Source organism: Momordica charantia (genome assembly GCF_013281855.1).
Source record: "Momordica charantia cultivar OHB3-1 chromosome 6 unlocalized genomic scaffold, Mcharantia_2.0 BLBB01000006.1, whole genome shotgun sequence".
NCBI classification, from domain to species: Eukaryota; Viridiplantae; Streptophyta; class Magnoliopsida; order Cucurbitales; family Cucurbitaceae; genus Momordica; species Momordica charantia.
This window is the reverse complement of record NW_028275164.1, coordinates 32386794-32400110: the sequence shown is the minus strand read 5'-3', so window position 1 is coordinate 32400110 and position 13317 is coordinate 32386794. Positions and strand designations below refer to the sequence as shown.

Below are 13317 nucleotides of genomic sequence, written 5' to 3'. Positions count from 1 at the left end.
GATGTTCCAAGTTAAGCCCAAAAATTCAGACAATTCACATTCAGCCCAGAAGCTTCCTTAAATGGATGAACAATGTTGTAAAAAATTGTTAGAGCTCACTCCTTGTGTGTGGAGAAGAGGATGTATATCCATAAAGTGAGACCCAACTCAAATCCTTTGATCAAGTTCTTATCTGCATGCAACTATCATCAATATACATGGATAGGTGTTTCAACAAAAGAGATGTGTTACTTCAAAAAATAAAGAAAAAAAAAACAAAAGAAATGTGAATAGCTGGAACGCGAAAAGCCAGAAAAAAAAAATAGTCTCTTCATTTCTAGAAATTAATTTTGAAATTAATATTATCAAAACTAATTATAGAATTTCAAATGTTTTCAACTTCCATTAATGACAAGGTTCATTTTTCTTTCCCTCTGGAGCTTTTTGAAGTCTAGAAATTCCTTGAGAGGAATATCATTAGCAAATGGAATGGACCACAACATCCTCAGATACTATTGTTGATGTCTCAACTAGTCAGATTCAGCATTCAACTATTGCATTTCAACCTCAAGAGTTCGTCAAATGTCATTGACAAAACACTTATTACCTCCATTCAGCATCACGGACATGAAACATGAGCTGCAAAAAGATCAAGCCAGACAAAAAAATAAAAAAAGAAGACGACAATTTTTTATATACTTGATTTCAATAGAATGAGCAGGGATATTTATGTCATTACCTTTGTGGCCAAATAAAATGTTACAAACAAGCCGCCCAGAACAGGGAGTCCTGTAAAAGTCCACTCTTTAATACGGTGATAATGGCTTCATAATATTTTTTATGTATTAGATAATTGCTTCATAAGACAAAAGAAAGAACAATTAATTCAACTGATACAGTACTAATAACGACCTTGTTTATTCAAGAATTTTGATGCCAATGAATTAATGCCTGATGGTCCAATAACATACCCAGCTAGGTTTGCAACCTGCATAAAGGACATTATCATTAGTCCATGTTTCTTTGATATGAGCAAATTTAGTGTTCAATTGCCTTTCTTGAGAGAGAGCCAGAGGCATGTCTGACTACTCCGCAAAAATACTCTAAGTGATAAATAGAGAAATTCTTTAAACTAAATAACAGATAACACAGTAAGGCTTGCATTGGGCGTACCATGAGACCGGTGATTGTGATGGCACCCCCAATTGCACTAAGTTCGCGGAAAACAAACTCTGTCATGGCACCCTCAGCCTGATAACATATCAGTAAAAAGAGATCCAGTTGCTCAGACATTTTATTCTTTTGTAGGAAACAAGAATTTTATAAAGGGTGAAAGAATAAAAAGTTTAGGGGAAGATGAGACATTATGTACTACCAAGCTAACTTGGGTCACAGGCTCCAGTGGACGCTTGCAAGTATGATAGTATAAAGTAATATAGTTTTTTTTTTCTTTCAATAGAAAATATATATTTCATTGATGTGATGAAATATATAGGGAAAAAATAAAAGAGAAAACACCAATGCTAAAAGAAGTTACATAAAAGTCTTCCTATAGAAGTCATCCAATTGGCCAAAAAGTCATTCAAATTGTAATTGAGAGAGCAAATATATAGTTATGAAAAGACCTGTTATTCATACACCAAGAAGATACAATAAAAGACCTAATATACCACCAAGGCAAGATTCCTATCTATTCCTTGGGCTTGGACTATTCTCATTCTTCTTTCAAGAATCTCCAAGAATGACTTCTAGAGTTTCTAGGACTGAAAGTTAAGATGATTCCAACCAATTCATGTAAAGAGTCATCTAAAATTTTCACTTGGCACACCAGGAGACTTTTTTGGAGGAAATAACTCATTCGTCTCAAAAGAGAGTTGCATTATCAGGGATGAAGCCTTATTCCTAACCTGTTTTCCTTTTATCTGTACTGCTTATTTAGTATATATCTTTGTCTCATTATCTGGTCCAAGGGGTTAGTTTATTTGTATCTCATGGCACACTTTAACACGTACTCTGCTATGATTTTTAGATTGGGGATGAATAAGAGAATACAGAAGGTATCTACTTACTAATTGATATTCAAAAAGCATAAACAGCCCCAAGGCTTACAATAGCACCCAACCGTTAGAGAGGGTTGAGAGCCCTCCCTTCAAGACTAAACCTTACCGAAAGTCAAAAGATAACCCCTAAGCTACCCTTCAAAAAGTATATAAGGGCTCACTAAACAAAAGGTTTTCCGGCTAATCATTACTAGGGAATTTACCCCTTTACCCCTCCTAGCATACATATTTATCACAGGGGGCCTCAAAAATACAACCCCCAAATTCTTCTATAACAACAAATATTGATTTTTGTGGCTAGATGAGAAAAAGAACAAGAACAAAGGCACACTGCGGTGTGATTTATTGTAAAAGAACTAAAATAGAAGAGCTATCACCTTAAATGCGCTCACTGCTGACTTCAATACCATTTCAGGAACAAAGAATAGACATGTCAACCACGCCCACCATATGAGCTTCCTGCATCAATCAAATATTAATCGTACATTGAATAAGTTGTGCTTCCATATCAAATAACTGAATGGACCGAGGATAATTATATGAAGGCTCCGTGTACCATTCTAAATCATGCCATATTGCAACAAATGTAAACACAATCCAGACGTTGAACACTTTCCTTTTGGATCCCCCAAGAGGAATGTACATGTACCTGACATGGCATGAAGCAAGCAACTTTCAGGTTGGATAAAGAAATGGAAAAGCCAAAGAAATCTAGTTTCAAGAATCTAAGTTTACACCTGACAAGCCATTTATTATAAGAAGCATGCCAATTTTTCCAGAAGCCTTCCAAGTTGTAGCAATTATTGAGACACCTTGGCATATTTTCTGGGGCATCAATGCCACATGTCTACAATAATGCAACAGAGAAACCACTAAAAACGTAAAACAACAATCAACTGTTAGGGATAAAAACAGTCTCCTATCGGTTAAACGTGAGGAAGATATATGGTATATAAGGACAAGATCTCCCCATTGGCATAAGACATTGGGTGAAATTTATATATATATATTATATATGCGCACGCTTATGCCCAAAGTAGACAGTATGACAATATCGTGAAAATATGAGGAGACCGTGTGTGCTAACATAAACATCACAGAGTACAAATATGGGGAAACAATAGATGAAGGCAAAAAGATCACATACCAAGGACCAGAAGCGAAAGTACCGCCATAGGAGGAGAAACTTTAGCCACATGAAATTTAAGACCTACACCACGGGAACAATGCCACACCATAAGAGTGTTAAAAGCTGAATTCAATTATTCAAGGAATAAAACTTAGAGGGAATGTAACCTAGAGTGTTACTCCCTGAGATCAGGGAGTGTCAAGCCTAAGTGGATTTTCAAACTACTATGGATAAAATCATAAAAACAATATTAGAAGACTTGAAGATTCCAGGAGAAGGGAGTAACTTTATAAGGCTTTCTTGTGACAAAGAATTAGCCACCAATATAGTTCACAACACTGTCCAGCATGAATGAAATAAAGTATTTGGAAGATGACAGGCAGTTCATAAAAGAAAAGTTGGGCTTGGTTACTTAGATTCTGTTTGGTCTTTCAGATTCTGTATTTGTATCTTTATATTTTTATGCTTTCTTGAGAGTTTGTATCCTTGAACAATTTTTGTTCCTTTCATTAAAGTTCGTATTTTGTTCAAAAAATAAAAGAAAGTTGGGCATGTAACTCATTTGAACGACTTTCATATCTAAAAACAATTAAACAGCTGAAAATCCAACAAAAGGACATATTGCTTGCGGTTTCAAAATTTGATTGGCAAGCTGGAAACTGAAAATATCTATTTACCATCTTGAGAGAGGGTAAAAAATCACAAATACCTTTGTACCAACAAAAAGTAGAAGTTGCATAACTGTATAGTTGACTACTTATGAAATTTTATATATCCTTGCCCATAGTTATCTTCCAGAATCATAGAGATAAGGGAGCTGTTTGGCAGTTTTTGTTTTGATTTCTGACAAACCACAACTAGGAAAGGAAACAACAAATCGGGAGGGAACGTTCACAAACTATAATGAAAGAGATGGTTGCATACACGAATGCACCTAAATCCCTGACTTTTATTTTGTTCCTTTTCATACATCAATGAAAAGTACATTTCTTGTTAAAAAGAAAAGGGTGCATTAGGCATGAGCCTTGTGAAGGCAATTTGATGAAAGTTGGGCAAGTTGCAAGATACACATATGCACACCCGGCACCAATGTAAGTCTCAACGCACTTTTGCATCGTTCGAAACAATGATAACAACCTATTCTACAGCAAGGGAATATTTACACAGTTTACAAAACGTCATCATAGTGTTGATCAAACTTTAAAGACTATATAGCCCTTACTATATAGTTTGTTGTGATGCAAAGTAAAAGATACAATGGAAGGAATAATAAAGTCAAATTTTTCCACAGAAAAAGAATACTTGAATAATATAGATCATGCCTTGTGATTTATTAGTTGACATATGTATCAAAAACCACAGATAAGAAAGGCAAGATATAGAGTTTCTATTAAGATAATTGTTTGTGTTATGATCTCACCCCATATCCGATAAGGAACACGTCCAGTGGAGATAACTGTTTCCACAAACCACTAACAAAGGAAGTTAAATTGAGTTACTACAATTTGCAAATAGAAGGAGCCCTACACTCCAGTTTGTATATAATTCACCTGATAGCAAAGGCATTGTAATGAAATAGATGTGTCATTAGTTCCATTAGGAGAAAGCTGAATGCCCAACGTAAACCGTACCAAGCCAAGTCTCTAAGTGTATAGTTATTCTGTGGTACATCTAGCTGCGAGAAAATAATGTGACTTCAGCAGATTGAATAATTATTAATAAATAACAAGATCACAAATGTATATCAGACAGGCAAACTTGGCCATAAAGGAAAACATCATAAATTCAGTAACTCTTTAGCACAAATGAAATTTCAATGATGCTGAACTATTACATGTTTCAACAGCAACAACCACAACAACATAATAATAAATTAAACCAGTAGCATAAATTAAATATTTTGATTTTGTTAGCCCTTAGAGCTCTCACATTAAAAACACTTCTTGATATTCTAAAACCATACTGGAGTTTGGAGAAGCTTTAACCTATTCGTTTAACTAGTGTAATAGTGACCAAGAGAACAATCAGCAGAGAAGGCAACAAGAAATCTACTTCAATCGTAAAGGATATCAGAGTGGAAATTAAGAAATAAACAAATAAAAGAAATTAACAAGAAACATAACTGAAAATGGGAGGGCAGAGAAAGGTTAAAAGATAATTAGAAGCATTCATATAAGAATCACAGACCTGCGAGGCAAATGCATTAAAGCTCACAATTGGCCCAGCAAGATAAAGAGGCGCATAGACCAAGTAGCAGAGGTATAAGGTGAATGTGAACTTGTCATCTTGGACACCTCTCTCCTGGTTAAAAATAAAAGTATTTGCAAGTATCAAACAAAACCCTCATTCATTTAAGAAGCAACTAAAAATAATATTATACTTCAATCCTTAGTAAACATCAAATAACCTGTAAAATTTGGTAGCAAGCTCTTCCTGATTTGCAAACTTGGCAACGTTGATTATGCTTCTGCAACCACCAGAAGCTATACAATTAGAAACAGCAGCAAACAACAACCTCATTAAGAGCTTTGACATTGGCAACAATTTCATGGACATCCATCATTTGCAATTTGCGGATGAAACCATCCTCTTTTCTCCCTATGAAGACCTCTCCCTGATCAATATGTTCAACATTGTTCGGCTTCTGGGATCAATGTAAACCACCAAAAACCAGAAATCCTGGGTGTTAACTTGGAGAACAGTGAGCTGGAATCATTAGCCAACAAGTTTGCTTGCAAAAAAAAGATCTGGGCCGAAGTCATACCTAGATTTGCCCTTACATGGCAAACACAGGACCCTCCTCTTTTGGGACCCTTTGATTGAGAAAGTGAAGAAACTTTTGCATTCTTGGAAGAACTCTTTCATATCAAAGGTTGGTAGACATACTCACCAACGTGAAATTGAAAAACATAGTCCTACTTGCAAAGTGGATTTGGAGATATGTTAAGGAGGGGTCTGCTCTATGGAGAAAGGTTATTGAAGCAAAATATGGAAGATCCTCTTGGAACTTCAAAGTTCAAACCAATCTCAACAACCCTTCCTTCTGCAAAAGGTCCATGGAGAGCGATCCTTAAGACGTAGAATTTTATCTTTGATCATCTGGCATACAAAATTGGCGATGGATGCAATGTATCATTTTGGAAAAATCCTTGGTTGAATGACGAAACACTGGATCACATCTATCCTCTTCTATTTGCTCTATCATCAAAAAAGGAAGCATCCATAAAGGATCTTTGGTCGGAAGAAACCAACTGTTGGAACATGAGTTTAAGGAGGAACCTAAAGGATGCAGAAATTGTTGAATAGGCGACCCTCTCACACCAGCTCCCTACTGTCCATTTCACAACCGAGGCTGACTTATTGTACTAGAAACTAGAACCAAATGGCATCTTTTCTACCAGCTCTCTTGTCAAAGATCTCACTCATCACAAATCGGACACCTCTCCCAGACTCTATGAAGCTACTTGGAAAGACATTTATCCAAAAAAAAAAGTGAAATTCTTTATATGGGAACTTAGTCACCGTGCCATTAAAACCAATAACAAGCTCCAAAGACGACTACTTTACATGTATATCTCCCCCAATTGTGCATGATCTGCAAGTCAAACTCGGAAGCACAACAGCACCTTTTTGTTACTTGCCCGTTTGCCTCTGCATTCTGGAATTTGATCCTTAATACTTTTGGTTGGTCCACTGTTTTGCCTATGGATCCTTATCTTCTCATGGAGGCCACTCAGCCACCCATTTAAAAAGGAAAAGAAACAGGTCTGGATAAACTTTATCCATGCTATCTTTTGGATCACTTGGAGAGAGAAATTATAGAACCTTCAACGATAAAAATCTTCCTATTTAGGGGCTTTTTGATGCTACAGTCTACTTAGTTATTACTTGGTGTAAATGTTCCCCTTTGTTTCATCACTATAGCTACACTTCCCTTTTAGCCTATTGAAAATGATTCATGTAACCCTTGAATAGGGCTTTTGTAATTTCATACCATCAATGAAATTGTTTCTTAAACAAAAAATAATAAATAAATAATTCCTCCATCAGAAACAATGAACGCAAGTATACCTTCTGATCAAAATGAGAATGGCTATGTGCCCAATGGTAATCATATCCAAAGCTTATCATGCGCAAAACAACTGTTGAAACCAAATTCAAATCAAAAATAAAAAAAGCAGATGGATATTCATTTCAATAGTTTGTTACACTATTTAGAAAATAAGAAAAACTTCTTGAATAAATTAAAAGAGAATGGATACTCCCTAGATCTTTGCTTTGATTAAATATTTACTTTCCTATTTTATAAGAACAATGGTTAGCAACTCAAAATCAACCAAGAGGATTTTTTATTTCTCAACTTATCTAATTACTACATGATTGATCTTAGATACTCTAATATTCAATAGAGACAGAAATTAGATCATCTTAAAATCCAAGATACAAGCCATATTTTATCCCATACCTAAACCTGAACATGTTAACAGATATTACCAGTTCCCAAACTGAGTAGAGTTAACTCTAATTGAAAATCCCCAACCAATGTTACATTTATGAGATCAAGTTTACAAAACAAATGAAATCCATGCATCAACTAGGATGGAGCCACAAATATAGTTCCATAATCAGAGAATAAAGGATAAAAAATTACCAAAGTTAAAGCAAATTTGCCACCTGAATGTTCCTCGGAAGTTGTCCAAGTATGACCACCGTAGTCTATGCATGATAGAAAAAACATAAGTAAATAGTGGTGGTAAGTATATTCCAGGGGAAAAAAACTTATTCAACTACTCACTGACGTGTTTAATATTCTAAATTACAAAACTCACCCAATTTCCGAGAATGAATAACCTTCATACACACGATTACAAAGAAGGAAAAATAAATTGAAAGTCCATAGTAGATATGGAAAGGACTTTCTTCGTGCAAAAATCTGCATGAAGTTCAATTAAAGAGAATTGGCAAAGATCAATATCATATCCATAACGTGACCCAAGACAAACGTAACTATTACCAACCATGAGAAGGAATTCCAAGAAATAGCACAAGTGCCTCTTATCGAAAAGACAACATAAGTACGAATGAATATAACTAACATGCACGACAAGAAAACAAAAGCTCGTTTATCAGTTATGCTTGCGAATTATTCCACAAATATACTGAAGAAAAACAATAAAAGAAAAGGAAAAGGTACACGGCCAATCAACCACCTCAATTCTATAATATAATGGGAAAAGGTCCCTGTAATAGATTAGAACAAAGCATCTTCAAAGCGAAGCATTGTTTAGATCTAAATTAGGAAGCAAGCAATTACAAGGGTATATGTATATTTAGTTAAAAACTAAAAACTAAGCTACAGGGATAGCATGACAGAATAGCAATAGGTATCAACACTGACATTTGCTATTTGCTAAGCAAAAGGATGCACAACGCACCTTACATGAGCCAAGCTAGCTGATTCAAGAGGGTTAGCATCTCTCCTCACATGTTGCCTCATGCTTACATCATCACTACAATACATACAAGATGGACTACACTAACTTAAACTACATTTTCATATTTGCCCTAACTAATGTAAACATTCACGAGTGGAGCCTAACATTATCTCTCAATCCGAGAGACACTGTTCCCAAGATGGAATTCTAGAAATCGGTGTTGGATGCTCGTTTCAAAAGCATAAAGATGTTTCAATTGGATGAGGAATTCCCAAGAGTCAATTTCAGTGTTCTTCCTTATTCCTGGTAACTATATTGGTTCAACAATCTCCACCTAATTTAGAAGGAGAAACAAAACTCTATTGAGTAAATAGCTTTGGAGATACTCTCTGGAAGACAACTTTGTGGAAATATGTTATTAGAAGCAAATATGGGCAATTTGAAAGTAATTAGATTCCAAATCATCATAGAAATAAAGCCACCTATAGCCCTTGGAAGGAAATCTGCAGTACTATATGTTTTATCAGCTTTGAAAGATGAAACCATATACTGCCCCATTCAACCCATACCAGTACCTATGTTTTCTCAATTTTGTCATAGAGCTCGATTTTATTTATCATTAGGGAGGTACATAGTCGAGGGAGAATTGAGGATCTCTCGATTTCTCCTAATATCAAACCTAAACCAGAGCCAAAAAGATCTTATACCCCTCCATCTCACGTTAAGCAACACATATACCTATTCACACATTACCCATATTACATCATAACTAACTCATGAGTTCCACACTAACAGTTTCCTTATGTCCCTCCTTGTACCCTTCCATTTCCTCCCCTTCTTTCTACCATGATAAACATTAATATTTGGGGGTATATAATTATCCTCGTGAGCTTCATTGTCCCAAGCGTTGAGAGTCACAATGATAACTTGACAATCTCTTCAATTTCAACAGTTGTATTCTTCTTCATGCTTCTCTACCTTGTCCTCTTTTCTCTTTGTCATGTACTATGTAGAACTAAAAATACCTTCAACTCTTGATTCTTCCACTTTCAACCTACTAAGAATTTTCCATCACAACGAAAATATAGGTCCTCCTTTCTGGACCATAGCTCAACTTCTAGAGAATGTCCTTACATTTAACTCAAGTGCGCTCCCTAAGAGTCATAGTTCGGGTTAGGGTAACATCTTCCCTTTTGGTCTAGTTGGTCTATTTTCCATTATATGTATGTGTATTTGTTGGAGTCCTAAGGAGCTTGGATAATTTAATAAATTGGGTTGCTTTTGTTTCCATAACTTTTTTTAGCCCACTTGGTTTCACACAGGAAACCTTTGCTCGAATCACACAAATGCACAAGCCAAACTACTTCATGAAACCTCCTTTAACAATAGTGGCAAGGGAGCCTGAAACACTTAAAGACTTTTTAATACTCCGTCACTGCCCCCTTCCTAGTTTCTACTTGAATGCCAAAAACTATTCAAAAGGGTTTTAAAATGCAAAAGGAGCTAGTCTCTTAGTTCTCATTCACACCAATCATGAATTTTCACATGGTTTCTGGCCATAGATACCAAAAGATAGAGCTTCGCCATCAAAACTCATCCATCGCCATCATGAGTTTTTGTACTTCAACCTGTGTTTTTCTAAGTAATACTTCGCACAAAGCCCAGAATCCAAGTTCAAAACTGAAAGAATGGGCATCTCTACCTTCTAAAAGCTACAGCTTACTCCAATCCAAATGCTATTCATTGCATGCTTCCCTCCAACTCTCCTATTTCCACACTCAAGAAAATTCTCCTTGTTTGACCATTCTCCCTCTAGCATGAAACTCCTCTTCAATTCCCTTGGCTGTTCGGATTCTTCTTCTAAACTAATTACTACAACCTAAATACAATACATTGACACCTTTTGTTTTGGTAAGGATTGTTACAAGAGGATCAGAGCCACGGTTTTTCATATACCGCCCAAGGTGGTTAGTATTCTAGCTATGTTATACACGAGGTTCTCTATTGCTCAAGGTGGTTTCTTTACTTGTTGGAGTGTCTTACACAAGGATTTCTTTTTTTCTTTGTTTTTTTCTTATGCAGTTTTGTTTTTTCACTAACTTGGATTGGAAGGATATGTTGTAATAGTTTGTTTCTGGAAGGGGGTTTCCTCTGCCTGATCCCTAGGCTGTTTTTTTCTTTTTCTTTTGTTGTGAAATTGTTTCTTGGGGAGAGAGACGTAACGTAACAGAGTAATAAAGTATCACATCATAGTTCATAGCCATCAATCTATTCACAATTTTATCACCAAGCTCAAATTATATCATGTTGTATTCATTATGCACCTTACATACTATATAATCACACTCAAGAACAACGTGTTGTGCGAGTTCGCCATATTATTCAAATGAATGAACCTAAAAGAATTACACGCCACTTAAGCAATTGCATATATAGGGAGGAGCAGCATGTACCTTAACAATAAGAAAATTCAGCGAGGCAATTGAGACCACAAATATGACACTGCAAAAAGGACGGAGAAACAGGTACACGCGGTTAATATTTTTTTTTAGGAAAAAGTTTGATGTACAATTACAAACAGTATCCTCAAGGTTGTCTGGAAGACATACCAAGCTTGATGGAGATATGAAAGGTAAGTGAAGGAAAGTATAAGCCAAACGATAGACATTCCTTTAGCCCTTAGAAGAAAATGGGATCTCAAAATATTTGCCACCAAAGCGTAAATTAGGAAAACGATTGTTAGAATGGGCAGGTTTCCTCGAAAGTTTCTCCACTGGGCATCCGATAAATCCTACAGTGAAGAATTTGAAACAACACTAAGCTTCACTTCTGCCAGGATTATAAAGTTCTAGTTAAAACAACAGAGAAATAGAAAAGGAAAGAAAATTCACACGTTGAGACGAGGAGGAAAGATCCAACCGGGACGCAAGCCATAGAGTTTGACATAGTGATCTGTCAGTCAAACAATGCATGATACAAATAAATGAAATTTAGCAGTATAAGAAAGAATAGGAAATGCTGAAACGAAAAATCGAAGTACCTCGAGAAAGATGAAGGGAACGGCGGATCATAAAGAAGTAAAAACACAACGCATAGAGAAGCAGAAACCCCAACTCTCGCCTCCTCCAACTACTCACGCGTCTATTAGTATTTTGCAGAGTCTTGTTATCCATCTCAGAACCGCGAACAAAAGCAAGACTATTGTTTTGGACGATGCAGCAGCCCTCCAGTTCCCTAAACCAGAGCCAGACTATTATTTTTCTAAACCACCGTACACAAGCTCAACAACGGTGAAAAATACTAGACCAAATTAACAATGAACTATGGCAAAGGGATTCCTGTTGTTCATACACAATCAAATTTAACAAATAATAAAAAGGGGATGCGGCGCCAATACCTTCAGAGTTAGGACTGCCACTACGTGATCGGGAGGTTTGTGAATTATTGAGACTGTCTTGTTCCTGACAAATGCAGCACTCTGCCGCCTGAATCATAGAAAATCCCTCAAATTTGATAAAACTGAAGGCAAAGTCTGTTACAGGAGATGAATAGTGGATTGAAAAAATAAAATTCAGTAAAACAAAAGAAAATCGTACCTAGGAGAAGAATTGAAAGCACGTTAGGTGCGATTATGGGGAAGAAATAGGGAATGTGAAAGAAGTTTCTGATACTAGAAATTAAGATCGCTTCGCCTCAGGAGAATCAACCAGTTTCGAGCCCAGCAGAGAAATGGCGGTGGGTGGGGAATCGCGCGACCGGAGGAAGAAGAAAGGGTGGCCTGCTGACTGCTCTTAAAATCAGACTGGCCGGAGTTTGACCAACATTGTTTCCTGCCACCTATTTTTTTCCCTTTTTCGGAGATTCCTGCCACGGTGGCAGTGCCACCTATCTAAAATCACCATTTTAAAATTGCAATATTATTTGGTATTGCTATATTTATAAATTATAGTTTTTCGACTATAAATAAAGGTATAGATGGAGACATATAAATAAAGTGAATTTGAGTATAGTCATATATATGTTCAGCCAAAAAATTATCATGAGCTATTCCTTAATATATAATATATGTATGTTAAAAAATAATTTATTTACACTTTTATTCCCACTCCCACCGTGGACAATGGTCAATTGTTATTTTCTTAACATTTTATTCTATACCAATTATTTCTTCAATGGGTGGTATCAGCATAATTTCAATCATTCCTCCCACATTTATTGTATTAAAAAATATATACTTAAATTATATATTAAATTAATGGTATCTTTAGTACTATTAAATTATTAATTTAATAGAATTTGATAAAAGATTATTCGTTTGAAAGTAATGAATAAGAATTCTTCACTATCTCAAACGTACTTTAGATTATGAATTATTTTATTCGTCATACGAAAATTCAAATTTAAAGGTTATTGTGATAGTAATTGGGCTAGACATTTTAATAACGAGTAGAAGTGAATTTAACTTGGATATTGGTATCTTTTACCTAGAGTTCTAAAAATACAGTCTATTGTGACACTAACAAAATATGTTGTTGCATTATCGTTTGTTTGTTCATTGGTTGATTAATAAACTTACTTATAGCGCACCCTAGGATGTTGGTGAAATGACAAGAGATTTGGATGTTGACACCCAAGATCCAAGTTTGAATCCTCTTGTGTTCGGAAGTCAAGACCATTATAATTAGTGGACAATAGCCCAAGTCAACAATTGCTC

General features: G+C 35.7%; 1 protein-coding gene across 1 annotated transcript; it reads right to left on the bottom strand.

Moving 5' to 3' along the window:
• Positions 1–287: 287 nt before the first annotated feature.
• Positions 288–12437, bottom strand: LOC111024641 (MBOAT (membrane bound O-acyl transferase) family protein). The gene is made up of 21 exons (XM_022302377.2): positions 12200–12437; positions 12001–12088; positions 11644–11837; positions 11497–11555; positions 11213–11394; positions 11057–11105; positions 7998–8101; positions 7820–7884; positions 7240–7310; positions 5576–5635; positions 5356–5469; positions 4719–4843; positions 4589–4640; positions 3187–3249; positions 2777–2886; positions 2596–2688; positions 2417–2498; positions 1153–1230; positions 892–967; positions 719–768; positions 288–618 (listed from the first exon to the last, which is right to left on the bottom strand). Exons 3-21 carry the CDS (start codon positions 11774–11776, stop codon positions 583–585), a joined length of 1602 nt encoding a protein of 533 aa, XP_022158069.2. The 5' UTR covers positions 11777–11837; positions 12001–12088; positions 12200–12437; the 3' UTR covers positions 288–582.
• Positions 12438–13317: the final 880 nt, after the last annotated feature.